The sequence below is a fragment of the Ahaetulla prasina genome, chromosome 6 (assembly GCF_028640845.1).
Source record: "Ahaetulla prasina isolate Xishuangbanna chromosome 6, ASM2864084v1, whole genome shotgun sequence".
Taxonomy (NCBI): Eukaryota; Metazoa; Chordata; class Lepidosauria; order Squamata; family Colubridae; genus Ahaetulla; species Ahaetulla prasina.
Window position 1 is genome coordinate 93,638,497 of NC_080544.1, and position 25,072 is coordinate 93,663,568.

The 25,072-nt window shown below is 43.2% G+C and overlaps 1 protein-coding gene across 2 annotated transcripts; it reads left to right on the forward strand.

Annotated features, from left to right (window-relative positions):
- Window positions 1–2,257: 2,257 nt before the first annotated feature.
- Window positions 2,258–23,516, forward strand: GPR160 (G protein-coupled receptor 160). 2 transcript variants are annotated; one of them, XM_058187312.1, is made up of 3 exons: window positions 2,258–2,558; window positions 2,747–2,857; window positions 22,214–23,516. In XM_058187312.1, exon 3 carries the CDS (start codon window positions 22,216–22,218, stop codon window positions 23,272–23,274), a length of 1,059 nt encoding a protein of 352 aa, XP_058043295.1. In that variant the 5' UTR covers window positions 2,258–2,558; window positions 2,747–2,857; window positions 22,214–22,215; the 3' UTR covers window positions 23,275–23,516. The 2 variants fall into 2 exon arrangements, with proteins under 2 accessions (XP_058043295.1, XP_058043294.1); XM_058187311.1 differs by lacking the exon at window positions 2,747–2,857.
- Window positions 23,517–25,072: the final 1,556 nt, after the last annotated feature.

Sequence of the window (25,072 nt, forward strand, 5' to 3'; positions counted from 1 at the left end):
GATGGGTTTTTAAAATTTTGTGATTTTACGGGGGAGTACGTTTTTTAACATTTTGGGCATTTAAATTAGTTTTTTAAGGGATGTTTTTAATTATTGTGTGTATTTATATTTTATCTGCTTGTTCACCGCCCTGAGTCCTTCGGGAGAAGGGCGGTATACAAATTAAAATATTATTATTATTATTATTATTATTATTATTATTATTATTATTATTATTATTATTATTATTATTATTATTATTATTATTATTATTATTATGCTGGAGCCCATCTTCAGGAAACTTCTCTTGAGCACAGAGGTGGGTTTCAGCAAGTTCTGACCAGAGAACCGGTAACGGAAATTTTGAGTAGTTCGGAGAATTGGTGAGAAAATTCTGACTGGCCCTGCCCCTATCTATTCCCTGCCTCTTGAGTCCCAGCTGATCGGGAGGAAATGGGGATTTTGCAGTAACCTTCCCCTGGATTGGGGAGAGAATGGAGATTTTACAGTATCCTTCCCCTGCCACGCCACCAAGCCACGCCCACCAAGCCATGCCACACCCACCAAGCCACACCCACAGAACAGGTCGTAAAAAAATTTGAAACCCACCACTGCTCTAGCAGATTGGGTTTGCCACTGTTTTTGGCTGTATTGCATTTATTTCATCTTCCTAGTAGTCTCTCCTCCAAGGAGTAACCAAGTTTGGCTTGGTTTAGTTTGGGATGACCCCTGCTGACAGGCAGGCCCATGGGAAGGAGCCAGGAGGGGCACCTCAGGTGGTCTGGGATTTCTGAGGGAAAATGGCGGGTTAGAGAGCACACCAAGATGGAGAAAGCTGCTTCCTTTTTAAAAAAAAAATGAGGCAGATCCATGGATGACTGCAGCTGGACCCAGCGGCACAGGATTACTATTAAGCAAGCGGCTTCATATAAAGCAGCAACTCCTGGTTATAATTGTGAGTCCTTGGTGCTCTGGGAATTGGGTGCTTTGCTTGCAGACCCTAACCCGAGTTAGGCCCTGATGTTGCCCAGTTAAGCCATGAGACCAAGGACTCCACAGTTCAACCCTGAGCTATGAGACTCACTTCTATTGGAACTCCTGGTTACAGCCATATCATCAGCTATATGGTTATGGTTAAGTAAAACCATATGGTTCAATAAAACCGGATAACCCTATATAGCTGAAGAAGCTTGTTGGATAAGAAATGAAACATTTTCAAGGTGGAGGGGGAGAAACAATGTCCAGTTGCCTTTTGAAAAAGCAACTTTGGGACAACCAAAGGTGCTTTTTCAGGAGGCAACTGGACTTTCTTGTGGTGTTGGGTTTTTTTTGAAGACGTTTGGCTTTTCATCCAAGAAGCTTCAAAAACAAGAAAGTCCATTTTGCCTCCTGAAAAAGCACCAGCATGACTTGGATGGCTGAGAACCTCTACAGACTTTTTAGCCAGGGGTGAAATCCAGCAGGTTCTGACAGGTTCTGGAGAACTGGTAGCGGAAATTTTGAGTAGTTCGGAGAAGCAACAAATACCACCTCTGGCTGGCCCTAGAGTGGGGTGGGAATGGAGATTTTGCAATATTGTTCCCCTGGAGTGGGGTGGGAATAGAGATTTTGCAGTATCCTTCCCCTGCCATGCCCACCAAGCCACACCACGCCCACCAAGCCATGTTCACAGAATCGGTAGTAAAAAAAAACACACCTGGATTTCACCACTGCTTTTAGCTATACAGTTTGGGATGAACACCCTTTGAATGGTGTAGGAGTAGGAATGAATTTCCAGAGGAAAAACTGCAAACTACAGGAACCAGGAGCACCACTCAGGTGACCCTGAGGACACAGATAAACCTCCAAGTGCTTCAATGATCCTCTAAAAGGATGCAAAATGACCAGATGTCTGCAAGGAATATAAATCCTTCCATTCCCTGCCATCCAGTCAGAGCTGAAGAAGCTTCTTGGGATGAGAAACGAAACGTCTTCGAAGAAAAAAAAAAACAAGAAAGCCCAGTTGCCTCCTGAAAAAGCACCTTTGGGACAACCGTGACCTGGGTGACTGAAAAACGCCACAGACGGTTATAACCACAGCTCCAGGCCGGCTCCTCCCGCGGTAAAGTGAATCAACGAGGGTCGGCGCGAATAGCCGAAGAGGGGCCTGTCTGCTTTCCCCACACTACGGCCTTCGCTCGCTCTCCCCAGAAACCATTTACCGAGTCAGTTCTACCCGGCGGAGCCTCGCCCACCACCGCCCTGGGGAGTGGCCGACGGGCAAGCGGCGCGTCTTGCTCCGGCTGCAAGCGGGTGGGAAAGAGAGGGAGGAGAGGCGGCGGGTGATTTGCTTGGGAGCCCCGGGGCTGCACTCTCACTCCCCTCGGGTGCGGGGAGAGGCGGATGTCGCTGAGCTTCTGCAGAGCGTCGTTGGCTTTTCTCCGAGCGGCTGCCTGGAGCTCTGTAAGGTCTTCCCCCACCCCGCTCAGTTCAGGTCTGGGTTAGCTGCGCGCAACAGATACCGCGGGGAGATGTCCTATTTGTTCCCCACCTGTTCTTTTTCTTAAGCGCCTCCCGACTGAACTCGACCTTAAATTCAGGTGAGTGGCCACTTCGTGCGGTTTCATTCGCTGCAGGGCGGGGAGACATTTATTCGATTTTTTTGCAGCCGCCCGACTCAACTCAGAGGGACTCCGGGCGGCTGGATTCATTCAGCTCGCGGGTTCAAGGAAAGAAGTTTGGATTTTCCCCTCTTTCTATGTTCTTATATTTTCGCCTTTGGGAGAAGAGGGTCTCTGGTGAACGACTACAGGGTAGCAACGGCGACATCCTGAGAAATCCGACGGGCGCCCGAGGGATCCCAAACACAGAAGAAGTAACAACAGTCGGGAAGGATCCGGTAAATCCAGTTGCGCTAACATGGCTCTCCTACCACACCTCGGTGTAACTAGGCCGAGATATATGGCAAAAAACTCCTTGCTTTATTATTATTATTATTGTTGTTGTTTTCATTGAAAATATAACTCAGTCAACTGAACATTCAAAAATACATCACAAATAGCATTGACTGGTGCTAATGGTTGATAGGGGTTGCTGCCAGTGGCCTAGGGTATCAACCAAATACCTTAAGATGTAAGATGTTCCAAATAGCACAATTTTTTCCTCCTCCTCCTCCTCTTCTTCTTCTTCATTTTCCAAGGCTGCCGTGTCTTCATCTTATCAGAGAATCCACTCGGTCCAATTATATTTTGGTTTTCAAAATTAGCCAGGATCCGCTCAGTGTTGCCCCTTAACTGTTGCCGCCATGATTTATTTATTTATTTTTATTTTATTTATTTGTCACAACAGTATATATAAGCATAAGCATGAAATAACTATATGATATATAAGCATATATATAAGCATAAGCATAAAATAACTATAGGAATTGGATACAATCAAAGGGAACATTAGAACAGGAACAATAGGCACGTTGGTGCTCTTATGCACTCCCCTTACAGACAGGAAAGACGGTGGCAGGGTTTATTGAACAGACAAAATATTATGGCTTGACTGGCAGCTATGCTTTTTGTCTTCTGTTTTTTTTTTAAAAAAAGTACTATTTATGTGTAGAAAATAACGCTGTTGAAAGCAAAGCCAGGGTCTTTTCCTTTGACGTCTAATTTCTTAGGTGTGGAAAATTATTTTGCACGAGTAATCATTATTGTAAATCATACTAGCTCTCATCTACAAATGGACTGCACTGTTTTCAGATACAAGTTGATCACCTATTGACCATAATTCCATTGCAAATAGCGTCCAGTGCGCAAACAGTGTGAATAATTTTGGATAATAATGGTGTCAGCTTTAGTATCACTCTGAAAAAATTCCCGCTTTTCTTAGACAAATAAGGCTGTGTTTATACAACACTATGTACTCAATTATAAACCAGTCAAATGCATCATAGCCTACCGCAGCATCTGTCCAAATCCAGTCCAGCTCATTAGTTTACAATTCACTGTGTTGTCCAAACCCTTCAAAACTGTGGCTGACTGAAAAAAACATGATTTAGGTTTAGTACTACTACTGTTTGCAATCATAGGTACATACACATATAAAAATATATATAAAATTATAGCGATCACGTCAGTTCAATACATCCCCTCTAATATTAACAATACTAATTGTGAGGGTGTCCTTTAGTATCTTCCTTGCAGCCACTGCAAATAATGCAACTTGTTTGATTCAGTTTGTCTTCATCAGACAGCAAAAATTAGATTTTCTTTTCTTCTGAACTAGATTGAATCAATTGGATTAGCAAGTGTGTAATAAATCTAGCTCTGAGTTCCTGATAAAGTTTGCAGTGTAATAAGTAGTGGTATAAATAGTAGTAGGTTAATAGGTAATTATGTCTGTAGAGCAGAGCCACAGAGAAGAGATACAATATCTAGCATATCTTAAGAGGAGACTAACATTTCATTCTTCTTTTTTTACTTATTAACATTTATTTCAGTAGCATACCTCCACAATTTGCCTTCTCCCTCTCTTATATGTGTTCTGGCCCAAAATGAGAGGGTTTATTTCACACAAATAAAATTAAATTATGGGAGAAGTTCTAGTAGAATTATACAAGTGTTTCCTAATAGATTATCCTTGGCATGTATTTTTAAAATATTTTAATTTATACCTAGCCTATATCCTTTTGGAAAGCACTTTCATGTGCTTTTAGCTGTGCATTTAGACTTTGCTTTCAGTGCAGGAATTGTAATTATTTTATTTTTTAAAAACCTAGAGTTACTATTTTCAGCATCTGGCTTGAAAAAAAATATTTTGGAAAATGTCATCTTCTATAAATGTAACATTAGGATCTAAACCATGATACGCTCTGTTTAAGGAGAACGAACCCAGTTCACATTCTGGTGTAAGTTCAGGTAATTTTTATGGTGGTGATAACCCTTTCTTCATTATGTTATAATAGTATTTTCCTGGCAAAAAATATAATCAAACTTTGTGGTGCATGAAGATATTCTTCATGGAGACGATAAAAACAATAAAAACAAACATTAAGGAACTGGAAGGTTGGAGTTGACCTTCAGTAAATGAGATTAAATAAAACTTGATTTAAAAAACTATTTATACTGAATTATTGTATTGTTTATATCTTACTTCATTAATTTCCTTTAGCCAAAGTTACATTGCTTAACATATCAACACATATACACCCACCCATCCACATTACGATTTAATGAACTCATCTTGCTTCTTTCCTTCTTCTCATTTCCTTTCTAACCCCAATACAGGCGGTCCTCGACTTATGACCACAACTGAGCTCAAAATTTCTGTTGTTAAGTGAGACATTTATTAAGAGAGTTTTGCCACATTTTACGACATTTTTCTTGCCACGGTTGTTAAGGGAATCACTGCGGATGTTAAATTAGTAATAATAATAATTTAAGTGAACCTGACTTTGCTTGTCAGAAGATTTGTATGACCCCGGGACACTGCAACAGTCATAAATATGAGTCAGTTGCCAAGTTCTGAATTTGGATCATGTGACCATGGGGATGTTGCAAAAAGTGTGAAAAAAGGTCATAAGTCACTTCTTTCATTTTTTTCAGTGCCATTGTAACTTCAAACAATTATAAATATAAAAAAATAGTCTTAAGTCATTTTTTTCAATGTTGTTGAATGGTCACTAAACGGTCACTGTTGTAAGTCAAGGACTACCTGTATAGGCCAATTTTGGAAGATGCAGTCTGCACAGCCCAATTTATAGCAACACATTTTTAATAGTAGGTGATGATGCATTCGCTCCTTTATTAGAAAGGAGAGGTCCACTGTGATGGGAAAATCACTTGTTACCTAGATAAAAATACAAATTGCTAAACACAGTGTTAGCAACAGTGGTAGTTGTAATTGTTTGCTGCTGCAATTCACACCTTTTCTTTGTCTGAGCTGGCATTGGATACATCTGGGAATTTCTTTGCCTTACACAATGAGATGCTGAAAATAATAGATACCTCTTGTTAGCTTTTACAGTTATCTGCACATTATATGTGCTCACATTTCCTTGCAATGACCCTTTTCTAAACGGCATATGTTGGGAATTTAGAAGTTCTAAAACGTCAGGGATTTAATAAAAGTTCATTTGAGGAAAGAACACCTGGCTGTTGCTATTTCCCTAGTGGTAGTCTTGCTTTGTTGATCTAAATAAAGTATCTGAATTTGCACAGGTGCCCTGAGCCTGCCTATTTATAATAATATAATATTCCTGAAGATGCAGGATGTGTTCATCTGAGATCATAAGTTAAAAAATTTCCCTATGCTTGGCTGTCTTCACTCGACATATTTTAGTTGGTTATTAGATTAACCATTTCCGGATTGGGAGAATAGCAATACAGCAGTAGCACTTGTTAGCAATATAACAATAGGACTTAGATTTATATAGTCTAGAACTGCTTCATAGTACTTTACAGTACTTTCTGAGTGGTATACAATGTCAGTTAATCCAGTTATTTATTAGGAGCTTCATGTCGGCACGTTCAAGTGAAGCCAACTCTGACCCCATGTAATTTACGGCCCAGGCTTGACCCTGTTTCCCCCCTCCCCCCAGGGTGTGTCATCAGCCACATTCGCCAACGGAGCAATTTTGCGGGTTGTAGAGATCACTCCCCTCTGGCCACTGTAGGTAACCCTGGGAGACAGCCTTGAGATAGATATGTCTGGAATGTGCTTTTTTTTTGGGTTGCCATGCTGCTTCACTGGTTTCTCATTCCCTTTGCCTATGGCACCTTGAGAGGAGGCCAGGGATGCTTTGCGAGTTGACATTCGGCTCCTCTCGCTGTCTGAAGGTGACCTGTGCAAAACAAAAACAATTTTGAGTACAGGTATAGATTTTAGGGTTGTGATTCCCCCCCCCCCAGGCTTGTTTGTGTTGTCTGAGTGGAATTTTGCTATGAGGTGGTCAGCCTGGATGTTCCTACTCTTTACCCAAGATGCCTCTGAAAAGGTGTAGCCCTTCCATTTTATTAAGTATTGGAGTTGTCTCCTGTGCCACCTCGAGTCGAGGATTCGCTGCACCTCATAATGGGTTTGGCCCCCTATGACCACAGGTTCCGGGGCTCATGGGATAGTGGCCTCAGGGTCGATCCGACTATGGGTTTTAAGAGGCTACTATGCAATAACCGGGTGTATCTTCCCTAGCAGTCAGGGCAATTTTAATTGCACCGTGTCAGGATTGATAATCTTTACTATGGGGAATGGTCCCATAAACTTTGGCCCTAGTTTCTTGCTGGGGAGTTTTAACCTCAAATATTTTGTGGAGAGGTAGGCCTTCTCCCAGCTGGAATGGCCGTTGCGGGGCTCGGTGTTTGTCTGCCTGTTTCTTATAGGTTTGCGCCGCTTTAGCTAGCACTTTCTTGACATTCTCCCAGGTTGCTTTAGCGTTGACATCCAGTCTGTCAAGCTGACTGAGGAGGGGGGAATCCCTTGGATATTTTGGCATGGGGACGAAGTCCATGCCAATCACTACTTTGAATGGAGTTAGTCCTGTGCTACTGTGAACAGCATTATTGTATGCGACCTCAGCAAAAGGCAAGAGGTCCACCCAATCAAACTGCTGATAGTTTACATAACACCTCAGATATGTGGTGTTCAGTCTCTCTGCCCCTCCACGGATGAAAGGCTGAGCTACGGCCCTGGGACGACCTAATGGATTGCAGGAACTCCCACCAGAATTTAGTTATGAAGAGACTTGTCTATCTGAGATAATTCTTCATGACACTCCATGTAGGCAGTAGGTGTGTTTCAGGAACAGTTTGGCCAGCTGGTGGGCCGAGGGTAGTCTGCTGCAAGGTATGATATGTGCCTGCTCGGAGAATAAGTCTATTACAGTCCACATCACCATTTCCCTCCCACTTTTTGGCAACTCCACTATGAAGTCCATTGCCTCATCCTCCCATGGCCTCATTGGCTCTGCTGCCAGTTGCAGCAGTCTGGAGTTTTTTCCTGGTTGTTTCTTCATTGTGGTGCAGATGGTGCAACTTTTCACATAACTGTCTATGTCTTCCTTTATGCCGGGCCACCAGAATTGCCTCGGTGCTAAGTGTAAAATCTTTAGGAACCTGAAGTGGCCTACTGGCTTGATGTTGTGGCTCCTCTGGAGGATTAGAGTGCGTAGGGATTCCAGTACATAGAGTTTCGTCCCCTTCCATGCCAGGTCATCTCTTTTCATCAAGAAGTGTTGGTTGTCTCAGAACCAGGGGTCTGCTAGCAGTTCGGTTTGAGTTTCATGGTTTGATCACTTGCAGGTTGGTCTTGCCGGTCGTGGTGTTGTCGTCTGGTGGTCACTTGGGCAGATGTTTGAGTGAGGGGGATGATGGAGTCTACTACCACCTCTCATTTGCATTTGTACTGGGGCATGTGGGAGAGCACGTCAGCTAGAAGGTTCTTCCCACAAAGTCAAACTGGTTGAAGTAATTAGCCCAGTGGATTTGTGTGGGTGATAGTTTTTGCGGGGTCAGAAGGGCCTCCAGATTTTTGTGGTCAGTCCAGATTTCGAATGGTCTCTGCCCCCCTTCCAGCAGGTGGTGCCAGGTTTGGCAATTTTTGTGAAGGAGGGGATGAATTGCCTGTAGAAATTTGTGAACCCTAGGAAATTTTGTAGCTGTCTGCAGGTGCAAGGGGGCTGCCAGCCTAGGACGGCTTGTACTTTGGCTGGGTCTATCGCGATGTGTTCCGTGCGCCTTTGGCAAGGGGAACCTTTACCTTTACCTTAAGACATTAAGGTTTAATAGCAGTAATGATTTTAATACTGCAGCAGCTTTTACAAAAGAAAAAGGAAAAGAAACTAGCAATAAAATAAACCAACGATTTATTTCCTGTTTACCAGTATGGTCTGTTCATTTCCTGCGAAAATAGTGGATGAAGTTCTTCCTTAAAATTGTGAAGTCTCTTGTACACACACGTGTCTCTTATTTAGCTTTTGAGGAAATTATGTTTTTTAAAATTTTAATTGTGTCAAAAGCAAGGAAGTACGTTTTGGAATATAAGAACTGAGAACTTCAAACTGCTAAGGAAGCTCTTTAAGAAGGAGCTTGCAGTTTCTAATTTTTGGCTTATTTTAATTTCTGTTTAACTGTGCGTGTCTTTACAATCAAGATTAAATTAATCCAGATTTTATTGGCTCGTTGTGACATTAGCAGGCTCAGAATGTTCTTCAGAGGATTATAATTCACTCTGTCAGACAAGATTTTAAAATTCAAACTTCAAAATTTGAAAGGGAAGAGAGAGATAGAATGAACCCCTGTGTTATTTGTCTGATTTGATAGACTACACGCATTGTTCAAATTTCTCATTGGTAGGAGGATCAAACTAATTAACTTTTACTATTATGGTCTGACCAGTCTATACTAGTAAAAGAGCAATATAGGGAGTTTTTCAGAGGTAGTATTCAGCAGGTTTGGACCAGTTTGGGTGAACTGGTAGCGGAAATTGCAGGTGGGCCCGCCCCCCCACCCCAGCTGTATGCCATCCTATTTAGGCACGTTTTTGAGGCCGGGCACATGCATGGAAGGCATGCGTGCGAGTAAAGCACATGCATGGAAGGCTGAGAACATGTGTGGAAGGTAGGTGCGCGTGCAAAGCGGGCATGTGCGCAAAGCGAACCTGCCCGTGTGCCACGAACCAGTAATAACAAAATGTGAAATCTACCGCTGAAGTCTTTGACTTGCAACCATTTGTTTAGTGACTGTATGAAGTTACAACAACACTGAAAAAAAGTGACATGATTGTTTTTCATACTATTGTAGCATTCCCCATGTTCATGTGATCAAAATCCAGATGCTTGGCAACTGGCTCATATGATAGTTGCAGTATCCTGGGGCATGTGATCATGTATGTGATCTTCTGACAGGCAAAGCCAATGGAGAAGCCAGATTCACTTAACAATCATGTTGGTAACTTAAGAACTGTAGTGATTCACCTAACAAGAGTGGCAAGAAAGCTCGTAAAATGAGCAAAATGCACTTAACAACTGTTTGACTTAGCAACAGACATTTGTGCTCAACTGTGATCATAAGTCAAGGGTTACGTGTAGTCTGTTTTTTCCTAAAATGGAGCTATTGCTCTAGAACGCTGCATTAAAATATATAAAAGGGAATTTTTCAAAAATTGCTAGGCAATATTGAAATCCCAGTGAGTGAACCAAGGAGGGAAGACTCAGTATGGTGTAGTTGTTAAGGCACCAGGCTAGAAACTAGGAAATTGACTTGCCTTAGGCACAAAGCCAGTTGGGTGACCTTGGGCCAGGCTATTTCTTCATGAGTCAACATTACTTTCAGAGAATTCAATAGTTCCTGCCAAACAGTCGTTGCCAACAAGGATACCTTGTCCCACTTCCTTAGTTTTGCACCCAAAATATTTCTCTTAAAAAAAAAAAGTTTCTTAATAACAAAATTTTGAGGTAGTGCACTGCTTAGATGGATTGCAAATTCTATTCTGAGCAGCTCAAGGTTGATTCAGCCGCCCATCCTTCAGAGGTTGGTAAAATGGGGACCCAGGTTGTTGGGGGCCATAGCTGACTTTGTAAACCGCTTAGAGAGGGCTGTAAAGCACTGTGAAGCGGTATATAAGTCTAAGTTGCTATATTGTTATTGCTATTTCTGTGGTGACAATCCACCAATCCTGACCTGTGTTTCCCTTAGACAATTGCAGGAGAAATGCAGGGAACAAAGACAGCCATCGTAGCCTTCATAGATCTTACGAAGGCTTTTGACTTGGTTAGCAGGGATGGCCTTTATAAAATTCTCCCCAAGATTGGATGTCCACCTCAGCTCCTCAACATCATCAGGTCCTTTCATGAAGAAATGAAGGGCACTGTAGTTTTTGATGGCTTAACATCAGATTCCTTTGATATTTGAAGTGGAGTGAAGCAGGGCTGTGTCCTCGCGCCAGCTTTATTTGGGATCTTTTTTGCTGTCATGCTGAAACATGCTTTTGGAACTGCAACAGAGGGTATTTACCTCCGGACCAGATCAGATGGAAAACTCTTTAATCTCTCTAGATTGAGAGCAAAGTCTAAAGTCCAGCTGAAATGCTTACAGGATTTCCTCTTCACTGACAAATGCTGCCATCACTGCTCACTCTGCTGAAGACCTTCAACAACTTATGGACAGTTTTAGCAAGGTCTGCCAAGACTTTGGACTAACAATCAGCCTGAAAAAAACACAAGTCATGGGTCAGGACATGGATTCACCTCCCTGTATTACAATCTCTGCACAAGAACTGGAGGTCGTCCATGACTTTGTGTACCTCGGCTGAATTATCTCTGACACTCTCTTTAGATACTGAGCTGAATAAACATATTGGTAAAGCATCCACCACATTTTCCAGACTTACAAAGAGAATATGGCTTAATAAGAAACTGACGGAACATACAAAGATCCAGGTCTATAGAGCCTGCATCCTGAGCATACTCTTGTACTGCAGTGAGTCTTGGACCCTTTACTCACGGCAGGAGAGAAAGTTGAACACCTTTCATATGCGCTGTCTCCGACGTATTTCTGGCATCATCTGGCAGGACAATGTTCCAAATAGCACAGTCTTTGAACGTGCTGGAATTTCTAGCAAGTATACACTACTGAAACACTGATGTCTATGGTGGCTTGGGCATGTCGTGAGAATGGCTGATGGTCGGATTCCGAAAGATCCTGTATGGAGAATTAGTGCAGGGAAAGTGCCTCAGAGGGAGACCACAGCTGCGATATAAGGATATCTGCAAGAGGGACCTAAAGGCCCTGGGAATGGACATTAACAACTGGGAAACCTTGACCTCCGATCATTCAGTTTGGAGGCTAAAGACGCAGCATGGCCTTCTCCAATTAGAAGAGACATTTGTTTGGTAGGCTGAGGCAAAGAGGCAGTCCCGGAACCAGTGAAATTTGGGGACTGGGCAGGGGATAGAATGTATCTGCCCTCAGTGTGGAAGGGATTGCCACTCTTGAATTGGCCTTTTTAGCCACACTAGATATTGTTTTAGGATCTCTTTCCAGAGCACGATACCATAGTCTTTTGAGACTGAAGGATGCCAATGGTATTCGTATATACCTGTACTTGAGAAGAAGGGTTAAAACAGCCCCAATCTCTCTCTAAATGAAGAGTTTGTAAGACCTGCATGGGTCTGTTAAGGGAAAGAATCAAGCCCAGATGCTGGAAAGAGAAACTCCAGCCACAAACAAATACCTTATCAATATTTTAGTCTTCAGACAGTAAGAGAAAACGTCAATTCTCGAGAGGCAGACTGGGATTTTGGGGAAGGAAAGAGTCCAATTAGGATCTGGAAAGTACAAGCAGGCCTTAATATGAAACCCATTGCTCACAGCAGCCCAGGTGCCTACAAACCAACTCCAGAAAGAAGACTCTGTTGGTGGTAGGGAGGAGAGAGAGTAGCACTTTCACAAGTCTATAGTGAAAAGGCATTTCATGTCCAAATGGACTGAATTGGCTACAAAGCTGGAGACTTGGAGTGGAAAAGGAAAGATTTAAAGGTGAAATAGTTAAAATAATAACAATGTAGTGCTAATCTAAAAATACATAAAAACAACATAGAGATAGGCTAGTTTAAAGAAGAATAGAGTGAGAATAGTAGTAAAGTATTACTTATTTTATTTATCATATGGCACATATGATATGGCTCATTCACATCATATTTCAGTGAAAAGGAACACGGGTAAAATACAAAATGTAGAATATAAAAGCTGAAATCTTAAGAAGATTACAAATGTATAAGTTGCAAATATATATTTTTTATTTGTTGCAGTCAGAAAAATACGGCGAAATCTACATTGTATAAAGCTACAGTAATGGTAGCAGAATAAGATAGGAGTTTAATTTTGCAAAACACAACTGTTTTGTATGTAAGTCTTTTTGTTCATGGTCTGTACCATTTTAAGAAAAATCCTAATAATCAGAATGACTCATATCTCTGCTTTTATAACTAACCCATCTCACATAGTGTTTCTTTGGGCCTACAGAATTAAAAAAAACTTGCTTTAAAAATGGGAAAATCACCTTGAGTAAAAAATAATGATGTAGCTGAGTGCATAGGACTAAACACTGATCCCAAATATCTGATGATAATTCTTTTTGCACTATTTTTGTGGCAACAAATTAAGCAAACAGAATGTTTTTTGTGCTTGGACATTGTAGGTAGAGTTTGACTGCAGCCCAATATTTTTAAGCTGAGTCATAACATTTGAAAGGGTAAGAGTGTGGATCAGAATAGGAACAAAAAAAAAAAGAGGTTCATAATAGATACACTGATTCCAGAATAGTAAAATGCAACTGTCTGAGCCATGTATGATGGGGACTAGCTCTTTCTAGGGATAAAGGCTGCATTATTCCAGAAGTAATGCTCATTTCTGCTGACTGCAGAGTCTGTCTGTCTGAATAAATAAGGCTGCATCTATCCAAATGAATGATTTCTTTCAATATTGGCTATACTGGTCTATAGAAGCTGCATCAAAATGTAATTTAGTTGCACATGGGTTGTACACTTTCGTGCAAATTAATTAATAGACCCAACTGATCTTTCTTATGGGAAGATTATGATTCAGTTCCAAATAACAGATTTGCAATAATGCAAATTGTAACAATCCAACCCTGACAATGAAAGAAATTACTTCTTTATTTATTTATTTATTTATTTGATTTCTATACCGCCCTTCTCCCGAAGGACTCAGGGCAGTGTACAGGCAAAAATAAAACAGACAGTACAATATATAATTTAAAATGCAATTAAAAAACTTATTTTAAAATTGGCCTGAAAATTAAAATATACAGTGAGCTAAAACCCCAATTAAAATTAGTTAATAGGAATTTTAAAAATTTGATGAAATTCAATTTAAGACAGCCCCACGCGAATAAAAAGATGTGTCTTCAGTTCGCGACGAAATGTCCGAAGGTCAGGTATTTGGCGTAAACCCGGAGGAAGTTCGTTCCAGAGTGTGGGAGCCCCCACAGAGAAGGACCTTCCCCTGGGGGCCGCCAGCCGACATTGCTTGGCGGACGGCACCCTGAGAAGTCCCTCTCTGTGAGAGCGTACGGGTCGGTGGGAGGCATGTGGTAACAGCAGGCGGTCCCGTAAGTACCCAGGCCCTAAGCCATGGAGCGCTTTAAAGGTCGTAACCAGCACCTTAAAGCGCACTCGAAAGGCCACAGGCAGCCAGTGCAGTCTGCGCAGGAGCGGTGTTATATGGGAGCTACGCGAAGCTCCCTCTATCACCCGCGCAGCTGCATTCTGGACTAACTGAAGCCTCCGAGTGCACTTCAAGGGGAGCCCCATGTAGAGAGCATTACAATAATCCAAGCGAGAGGTAACGAGCGCATGGCTTAGGACCCGGGTACTTACGAGACCGCCTGCTGCTACCTTATGCCTCCCACTGACCCGTACGCTCTCACAGAGAGGGCCTTCTTAGGGTGCCGTCCGCCAAACAATGTCGACTGGCGGCCCCCAGGAGTAGGGCCTTCTCTGTGGGAGCACCAACACTCTGGAACGAACTCCCCCCTGGCTTACGTCAAGTGCCTGATCTTCGGACCTTTCGTCGTGAGCTTAAAACATATTTATTCATTCAAGCAGGACTGGCATAAATAGTTGTTTTTAAATTGGGGTTTTAATAATATTTCAAATTTTTAAATGTTTTAATAATCGGCCGCACAGTAATAGTTCTTTTTAAATTCTTTTAATTGTATATATTCTGTGTTTTATTTTGGCTGTACACCGCCCTGAGTCCTTCGGGAGAAGGGCGGTATAGAAATTTAATAAAATAAAATAAAATAAAAATAAATGAGTGACCGTGCACAAGGCATCCCGATCAAGGAAGGGGCGCAACTGCCGAACCAGGCGAACCTGGTGGAAGGCCCCCCTGGAGACGGCCGTCAAATGATCTTCAAACGACAGCCGTTCATCCAGGAGGACACCTAAGTTGCGCACCCTATCCTTTGGGGCCAATAACTCGCCTCCAACAGTCAGCCGCGGCTGCAGCTGACTGAATCGGGGTGCCGGCATCCACAGCCACTCCGTCTTGGAGGGATTAAGCTTGAGACTGTTTCTCCCCATCCAGACCCGTACGGCTTCCACACACCGGGACAGCACTTCAACAGCTTCATTGGGGTGGCCTGGGGTGGAGAAGTACAGCTGGGTGTCATCAGCATACAGCTGGTATCTCACCCAAAGCCACTGATGATCTCACCCAACAGCTTCATGTAGATGTTGAACAGAAGGGGTGAGAGAATCGACCCCTGCGGCACCCCACAAGTGAGGTCCCTCACGGTCGACCTCTGCCCCCCTGCAACACTGTCTGCGACCGGTCAGAGAGATAGGAGGAGAACCACCGATACACGGTGCCTCCCACTCCCAATCCCCCCAACCGGCGCAGCAAGATACCATGGTCGATGGTATCAAAAGCCGCTGAGAGGTCTAATAGGACCAGGGCAGAGGAATAACCCCTGTCCCTGGCCCTCCAGAGATCATCCACCAATGCGACCAAAGCTGTCTCCGTGCTGTACCCGGGTCGGAAGCCGGACTGGAACGGGTCTAGATAGACGGCTTCATCCAGGTATTGGGGTAGCTGTCGCGCCACAGCACTCTCTACAACCTTCGCAACAAAGCGAAGGTTGGAGACTGGACGATAATTACCCAAAATAGCTGGGTCCAGGGAGGGCTTCTTGAGGAGGGGTCTCACCACCGCCTCTTTCAAGGCGGCAGGGAAAACCCCTTCCAACAAAGAAGCGTTGATAATCTCCTGGAGCCAGCCTCGTGTCACCTCCTGAGTGGCCAGTACCAGCCAGGAAGGACACGGGTCCAGTAAACATGTAGTGGCGTGAAGCCTCCCCAACAACCTGTCCACGTCCTCGGGAGCCACAGGGTCAAACTCATCCCAAATGGACTCAACAAGACGTGTCTCCTCTCCCTCGCTTGGATCATCCCAATTTCGGTCCAGACCATCCCGGAGCTGAGCGATTTTATCGTATAGATAACCACTAAACTCCTCAGCACGTCCCTGCAACGGGTCATCCCGCACCTCCTGATGAAGGAGGGAGCGGGTCACCCGAAACAGGGCGGCCGGGCGGTTATCTGCCGACGCAATGAGGGTGGAGGTATATGAGCGCCTCGCCTCCCTCATTGCCACTAGGTAGGTCCTAGAATAGGACCTAACTAGTGTCCGATCAGCTTCGGAACGGCTGGACCTCCAAGTGCTCTCTAGACGTCTTCTCTGACGTCTCTCTAGACGTCTTCTTGAATCAGGACACTGTCTAATCCAGTACCTCTGCATTTGTGCCTAACTTTGGATATTTGCAAATCATACTGGTTCAGAATATGGACAATCTGTGGGACTACGCTGGCTGATAACCCAGCGGCGTTCGATACCATCGACCATGGTATCTTGCTGCGGCGGTTGGAGGGCTTGGGAGTGGGAGGCACCGTTTTACGGTGGTTCTCCTCCTACCTCTCCGACCGCTCGCGGACGGTGTTGACAGGGGGGCAGAGATCGACCCCTAGGCAACTCACTTGTGGGGTGCCGCAGGGGTTGATTCTCTCACCCCTCCTGTTCAACATTTATATGAAGCCGCTGGGAGAGATCATCCGTGGTTTCGGGGTGAGCTGTCAGCTGTATGCTGACAATACTCAACTGTACATCTCCACCCCGAACCACCCCAACGAAGCCGTCGATGTGATGACTCGGTGTCTTGAGGCCGTTCGGGTCTGGATGGGGACGAACAGGCTCCGACTCAACCCATCCAAGACGGAGTGGCTGTGGATGCCGGCATCCCGGCACAGTCAGCTTACCCCATTGCTGACTGTGGGGGGTGAATCGTTAGCCCCCAGGGAATCGGTGCGCAATTTAGGCGTTCTCCTGGATGCACGGCTGTCTTTAGAAGACCATTTGACAGCTGTCGCCAGGGGAGCTTTTTATCAGGTTCGCCTGATTCGCCAATTGCGCTCTTTCCTGGACCGGGACTCGTTATGCACGGTCACTCATGCCCTCATCACTTCCCGTCTGGATTACTGCAATGCTCTTTACATAGGGCTCCCCTTGAGGAGCACCCGTAGGCTCCAACTGGTACAGAATGTGGCGCGCGGGGGATTGAGGGAGCCCCTCGTAGCTCCCATGTAACACCTCTCCTGCGCAGGCTGCATTGGTTGCCGGTGGTCTTCCGGGTGCGCTTCAAGGTGTTGGTTATCACCTTTAAAGCGCTCCATGGCATTGGACTGGGATATTTACGGGACCGCCTGCTGCCGACAGTTACCTCTCATTGTCCGGTGCATCCAGTGCACGCTCACAGGGAGGGCCTTCTTAGGGTGCCGTCGGCTAGGCAATGTCAGCTGGCGGCCCCCAGGGGAAGAGCGTTCTGTGGGGGGCCCGGCTCTATGGAATGAGCTGCCGGTGGGACTCCGTCTCCTCCCTGATCTCCGGACCTTTAAATGCGAGCTCAAGACTTTCTTTTTTCACCAAGCGGGGCTGGCCTGATTGATTTTAGTGTGGGGGTTTTAGTGGGTTTTAATAGGGTTTGAACAGGATTTTAGTTTTTGATAAAATTTTAGCTAATATTTTAAGTATACAGCGGTCGAATCAGATTTTTAAATTTGTTATAGTATTTTAATTTGTTTAGGATTTCTGTCGTTTTATTGGCTGTACACCGCTCTGAGTCTTCGGAGAAGGGCGGTATAAAAATATGAACAAATAAATAAATAAATAAACCCTTGACCAATATTTCATTCTTCAACATAGTGACTAAATTAGTAGACCAGCGAAATACTGTGGACATAATATACTTAGACTTCAGCAAGGCATTCGACAAAGTAGACCACAACCTTCTTGGTAAGCTAGAAAAAAGTGGGATAGATAGCATCATCGTCCAATGGATTCACACCTGGCTGACAATCTGTACCCAATGAGTAGTCCTTAATGAGTTTATGTCTACGTGGAGGGAAATAAGCAGTGTGGTACCACAAGGTTCTGTCTTATGCCCAGTGTTCTTCAATATCTTCATAAATGACTTAGGTGAGTGAATAGAAGGGAAACTTACCAAATTTGCAGATGATACTAAGCTGGCAGGAATAGCTAACACCCTAGAAAATAGGCTCAAGATCCAGATGGATCTTGACAGACTTGAACACTGGACCCTATCTAACAAAATGAAATTCAGTGTAGAGAAATGTAAAGTCCTACACTTAGGCAAGAAAAACCAAAAGTATACATATACATTGGGTGAAGCCAGACTTAATAGCAGTAACTGTGAGAGGGATCTTGGAGTCTTAATCAACCAGTTAAATATGTCAGCAATGTGCAGCCGCAGCCAGAAAAGCCAATGCAATCCTAAACTACATTAACAGAGGGATACAATCAAGATCAAGTGAGGTACTAATACCACTCTATAAAGTCTTAGTAAGACCGCACCTAGAGTACTGCATCCAGTTTTGGATACCACAGTATAAAAAAGATGTTGAGACTCCAGAAAAAGTGCAAAGAGCAACCAAGATGATTAGGGAACTGGAGGCTAAAACATATGAAGAGCAGTTACAGGAACTGGACGTGGGTAGTCTAGTGAAGAGAACGACCAGGGAAGACACAATAGCAGTGTTCCAATATTTGAGGAGCTGCCACAGAGAGGAGGGGTCAACCTATTTTCCAAAGCACCCGAAGGCCAGACAAGGAATAATGGATGGAAACTGATCAAGGTGAGATTCAACCCAGAAATAAGAATACTGTTCTGTCCTCCCTCACCTCTGTCCGAATGATGGCTTATTTAGCCATCACTATCAGCTCTGGCAGCAGAATAGCCAGCGTCTGCCAAGAGCCTCCATTATCTTCCACGACGCTGGTGAGTCACCTAGAAACAAACTTCAGCTCTTAATCAGTGGATTTGCCTGTTACAAAGAGACACAGCAGCTCTGGCTGCCTTTTATATCCTGTGGGGTGTGGCTCCATGACTCAGCACTTCCTAGGCCTTCCCCACCCTTGCTTCTGTTGTTCCCTCCTCTCCTGCCTACGAAAACAAGCCTGATTACCATCAGCTGGGTCTGCAGGCGTGGCCTGGGTGGGTGGGGGAAGAGTCAGGGGATGGAGACCTTGTTATCTCTTCCACCTGGCCTATTTCTGGCTCCTGGAGCTGAGCCAGGCAAGCTGGTGCTCCCGAGGTAATTCCTGATGGCCCTTCCCCCTCACTGTCCAAGTCACTTTCTGGCAGCAGGCCTGGCTTGGGGGGGCGCAGACACAACAGATACATTTTCTGACAGAACAATCAACCAATGGAACAGTTTGCCTTCAGAAGTTGTGGGAGCTTCATCACTGGAGGCTTTCAGGAAGAGATTGGACTGCCATTTGTCAGAGGTCATCCTCACCATTTTGTTCTCCCTTTCCCCCCCAAATCCCTCTTTCCTTTTCTCCATCAGCATCCTGCCTCCATCTCTCGTTTTTTGTGGTTTTGCTAGAAAGAGGAAGGAGAAAGGATGTGCTTGTATGAGAAAGTAGTTTATAAACTGTGTGAGAGCAATCCTTGGCAGATGCAGATCAGAGATTACTTGTTTTTATAAACAGAGAACTGTATTATACAGGCTATTAATCTTCATTTGTATTTACAAACTCAAGCTACTATTTTGTTCTGGTCTGCTCTTTTTTTCTGAGTTTATGTCATGGCAAGTATATAATTTTTATATTCTTTTCATGCGAGATATTTTAACTAAAAAGGCTTATTATCCACCATCTATAGGATATCTTCTCTTGTACCTCTAGGCTCTGTGTCACCTTAATTTTTGTTTTAATTGGAGAGGACCGTCAAGCAAAGTGGAGCATTAGCTTTCAATGACACATTGTTGTCCAAGAATGTTTCTGAACCAAGAAACATTCCAGGAAAGGAAAGGAGAGGAGAGGGGACTGAGAAAGGAAGGGGCAGTGGAAAGGAAAGGAAAAGAAAGGAAAAAGAAAAATTTGCAGTTCAGAGCTTTGTTTAAAGGAAATATTATTTCTGTTTGTTTCTTTTGCACAGTGAGTGTTTCTCCCTTTTTGTGTGAGTGAGAAATTCTCACATATTTGTTCATCTGTGAAATGAGTTTTTTTAAAAATAAAATGTTTTAAAGAGAAATATAATTTGGTGGGATCATGTTTTAATTCACACATATCCTAAAATTAATAAGTGGAACGACTTACCTGCAGAAGTTGTGAATGCTCCAACACTGGAAATTTTTAAGAAAATGTTGGATAACCATTTGTCTGAGATGGTGTAGGGTTTCCTGCCTGGGCAGGGGGTTGGACTAGAAGGCCTCCAAGGTCCCTTCCAACTCTGTTGTTGTTGTTGCTGTTGTTGTTGTTGTTGTTGTTGTTATTATTATAAACCTGCCCCTGTCAGGATTAATCTAAGCCCAATATACAATCCAACTTTTAATTACATCTTTTCGAGCTCTTTTTTAAAAGTTTGAATTTTGCCTCTAAACCAAGCTCCCAGAGTTGTGTGCGTATATACATTTGTTTATTTGCTGGTTTCATATTTCATACTGTACACTCAGTAAATAAGACCCTGTTCCTTAAGTTGGGCTCTAGAGATTAGTTGGGACTGTTATACCACTTTGCCTACTGCGTATCAATCTATCTGCCTCAACTCTGTCTCGGGGTTGGTGGTAGAGTCCCTTGGGCTCATGGTCCTGGTGAACATCAGTCTGCCTTCCTTAGGCGTGGGGTCTGAGGCAGTGGTGGGATTCAAATAATTTAACAACTGGTTCTTTGCCCTAATGACCAGCTGGGTGGGTTTGGCCATGGTGGGCTTGGCCATAGGGGTATGACAGGCAGCACATGGCCTCCTGCACCCTCCTGGGAGCAAAAATGGGCTATGGGGGGAATGGGACACAACGCCCCCCACACCCAGTTTTGGCCTAGTAGGCCTCTCTGCAGCCTCTGGGAGCAAAAATGGGCTGCGGGGGGAGGGGAATGGGACACACCCCCATACCCAGTTTTGGGCTTAGTAGGCTTCTCTGTAGCCTCCTGGGAGCAAAAATGGGCTGCCGGGGGGGGAGGGGAATGGGACACCCACCCACACCCAGTTTTGGGCCTAGTAGGCCTCTCTGCAGCCTCCTGGGAGCAAAAATGGGCTGTGGGGGGGCACACACCCCCGTGCCCCGTTTTGAGCCTAGTAGGCCTCTCTGCAGCCTCCTGGTAACCAAACTGGCGTGGGGACTCCTGGGACGGGAGGGGCCAGCCAGCAATTTAACTATCGGTTCTCCTGAATCCCACCACTGGTCTGAGGTGGCTTAACAGAGCCATTACAACAGCCGTGGACCCATCCCAGGTCATCCATCCTCAACACAGAGCAGTGGTCACACATCTCATTTGGTTTTACTGTCAAAAACTGGGAGTGTGATCTGGAATTATGGGTAGCGCTCTATGGTTCCTCTGTCATGGTCAGATCAAGCTATGTATCCGTGAGTTTCTCTGGCACTGTTCCTGTTGCAGGGAGGCTGGCCCTATTATCCAGCAACTGATGAATCCAGAAGAGTTCCAGAAATTTCTAGGGTTTGTTCCTGATGGAAACTTTGCCATTTGGTGGCCTTTGGGTGATCCACTGGGTAAGGAGGACTCGAGAATTGTCTGCAAGGCCATGCTGAAGAATTTTCACAGCATCTGTTGGACAAAATAGCTCAAATTTGTGCCCAATTAAATGCCAGCATTGGTGCACATTCCATGGAGATGCCTTGGCCACCGTCTTGCCCTGTTATCTGGGAATAGTTTGAACCTGTTGACTAGAAACTGGGAGATTAGTCCTGCCTTAGGAACAAAGCCAACTGGGTGAACCTGGGCCAGTCAGCTTTTCTCAGCTATAGGAAAAAAGCAAGGGTGCAAACCACTTCTGAAAAATCTTGACAAAAGAACTGCAGGCACTTGTCAAGATAATCATTAGGAATCAAACAAATAAAAAAACCCAAACCTGATAACATTCTATTGTGATCTTGTTTCTATTTATGTTTAATTGTTATTACTGGTTTATGAACAATATTTTAATTGTTGACTTTATTACATGCTGCCCAGAGTCACATTTGTAGATAGGTGGCAATATAAATTAGAAAGACAGAGAGGAGGAGGATGATAGAGGAGATAGTGAGGTAAGTATGTAGGAAGATTGGTAGGGTTGAAGGGAGGGTAGATAGATAGGTAGCTCACTCTTTGGAAAAGTTCATCTTATTTTTTCAGAATTTAAGATTAATTAATATCTTTTCTTGATGTTTTAGGTATGAGCGATTGCTGGAAACTGCTGTCATCATTCCCAATAACCATGGCTCCAGTCATCAATTCATCGTTTTTGAATTTTAAAGATGGTCCTATTGTCCTGCCTTCTGAAGCGAATGGAACTTTGCTGTTTATCATGCTGGGGAAAGTATTTCTCAATTTGTTTCTATTGCAAGTCAGAAAACACAGCCATCGTCAGAGTTTTATGAGCTATTTCTGCATTTCACTAGCTATCTTTGATTTGATACTTCTGGGGATGATGACTCTCATTTTCTGTAATCAGAATATTTTGATCGGGGAGATTAGATTTACTGAGTATCACATCTGTCTTTTGCCTCAGATTACCTCCTTTGTCTATGGGATTTTACATTACCCAGTTTTTTTGATAGCTGGCTTGGATTATTGCTTTACAATAACCCACACTTCCAAATATCAGAACAAATGTTGGAAATCATTGTACACAGTTGCTGTGATACTCACATGGATTTCTGTGCTTGGTTACATTCTGAATCTTCGGAGCACTTCTTTATGGCTGAACATCAATAATGATAATTATGGGCATGATTGTCCTTTCTACATTAGCAGCCAAACTTACTGGCTCTCGCTTGGTATGTTGACCATAATAAGCTTGGTTCTTGTTTTCTGTTGGTCAGAAATTATAAATATGGTGCAGTCCACTAAGCTTATTTCCTTTGAGAGAGACATTGTTCTGTTATTTCCTTATGAACTTGAGGGCAGCTCCAGAGATCGTTCAAAACATCTTTTGACAAGACTTCTGATCAGCTTTATGGGCACTTGGACACCATTCGTTATGCTCCAAATGCTCATTGTGTTACTTAATGCAGAGATTCCTGCTCACATTGAGATGAACGTCCCCTGGCTTTATTTTGTCAACAGCTTTCTTATTGGGGTTGCATGTTGGGTGAGAGGCCAAGACATTGTGTTTCCTGAAGATTCTTGGAATGTGGATCCGTTTGTCAGCTGGAAATTTTGCTTTACACCTTTCAGCTTTCAAAACACCGATAAAGCTGTAAAGCCGGACAGCGAAATCATAATCTGTTAATGAACTATCATAGGATAATATAGACTGGATTGCAATCAACGGAGAAGGCTGCAAGTTAAATTTACGAACTACAGGAGATATTGGTTAATATCAATATCAAATGAGATATTGGTTGAACATTGTCTCAAGTTCTGCTGCGTGTGTAGGAACATGGCAGTATAAAAGAATACTACGTTGTTTTTCAAGTTGAATTTCCAGTATGGGTTGTTATTTCAAAATAAAGTAATGGAGTCTTTACTGTGTTGCTATTGATTGATGGATTGTGTGCCATCAAGTAGTTTTTGATTCCTACCAACCACAAACAGATTATCTTCATGAACCATGTTGCTATAATAATTCAACATTAACCAAGGATGTAACCCAATAAGTATGAAGTCCTTATTTGAGAATGATTACTTCACAGGGTTGCTATTGTACAAATAAAAATAGAGTTTTCCATATAAGCTAGGAAGGAAGGTAAGTTGGTAGGTAGGTTTGGGGTATGCTGTATTTTCAATATATGATGATTTAAATGAGAACCTTAGAATTGATTGATTTATTTTGAATTTACTAGCCACCCAACTTTGATGGAGTTCTTCAAAGAGTAAAAACTAAATGACAACAAACTGAAAAGACAGCAGCTTCCAATTAATTAAAAAAGCAGAACAGGAATCTTCTCCCAATATGCAAATACATATCAGACATTAATCCATGATTGATGCTGCTTGCATTGCAAAAAGGCACATACCGGCTCAGGAATTCTGGGAGCTGAAGTTCACAGGTTGTAAAGTTGCACGTTGTTACCTAACTCTGCACCAGATAGACCCATGTTCTGAAATAGCCCAACTACCAAATCACAGTCATTCTATAGCTGTGAATTGTTGGACAACTTAATAGGTGGCTAAATATGTTGTTCTAAGCACCCATCTACCCTCACTTAATTTAGTCCACCAATAGTACAAGCAATTATTATATTTGTTCCTCCCACACACTGATGACACTCGGTATGAGGAGAAAGTGAGCCAGAGGAATACCCCAAAGCCTTTTTTTAAAAACTTGTCTCATATTAAAACAGAAAGGACAGCAGCAGTCACCAATTTTTGGCCTCACTACTATGGCAGAATGCATTTTGGTAGTCAGGACTACAAATTATATGACATTAGAATAGAATAGAATAGAATAGAATAGAATAGAATAGAATAGAATAGAATAGAATAGAATAGAATAGAATAGAATAGAATAGAATAGAATTTTTTATTGGCCAAGTGTGATTGGACACACAAGGAATTTGTCTTGGTGCATATGCTCTCAGTGTACATAAAAGAAAAGATATGTTCATCAAGAATCATAAGGTACAACCCTTAATGATAGTTATAGGGAACAAATAAGCAATCAAATCATATTAGGAAACAATCAATATAAATTGTAAGGATACCAGCAACAAGGTTACAGTCATACAGTCATAAGTGGAAGGAGATGGGAACGATGAGATTAATAGTGCAGATTTAGTAAATAGTTTAACTATGTTGAGGGAATTGTTGAAGGAATATATATTTTCCTATCTTTTTAAGAGTTGATGGATAAAATTTAACCCTTTATATAGGACCATAGCAACAAACGGATACAGATAGCCCTTGACTAAAACCATTCATTTAGTAACTGAAGTTACAACAGTATTGGAAAAAAATTAACGACCATTTTTCACACTTATGACAGTTGCAGCATTTGCACGGTCACGTGATCAAAATTCAGATAACAGGTTCATATTTATGAAGGTTGCACTGTCCCGGGGTCATTGATCCCCTTTTGCGACCTTCTG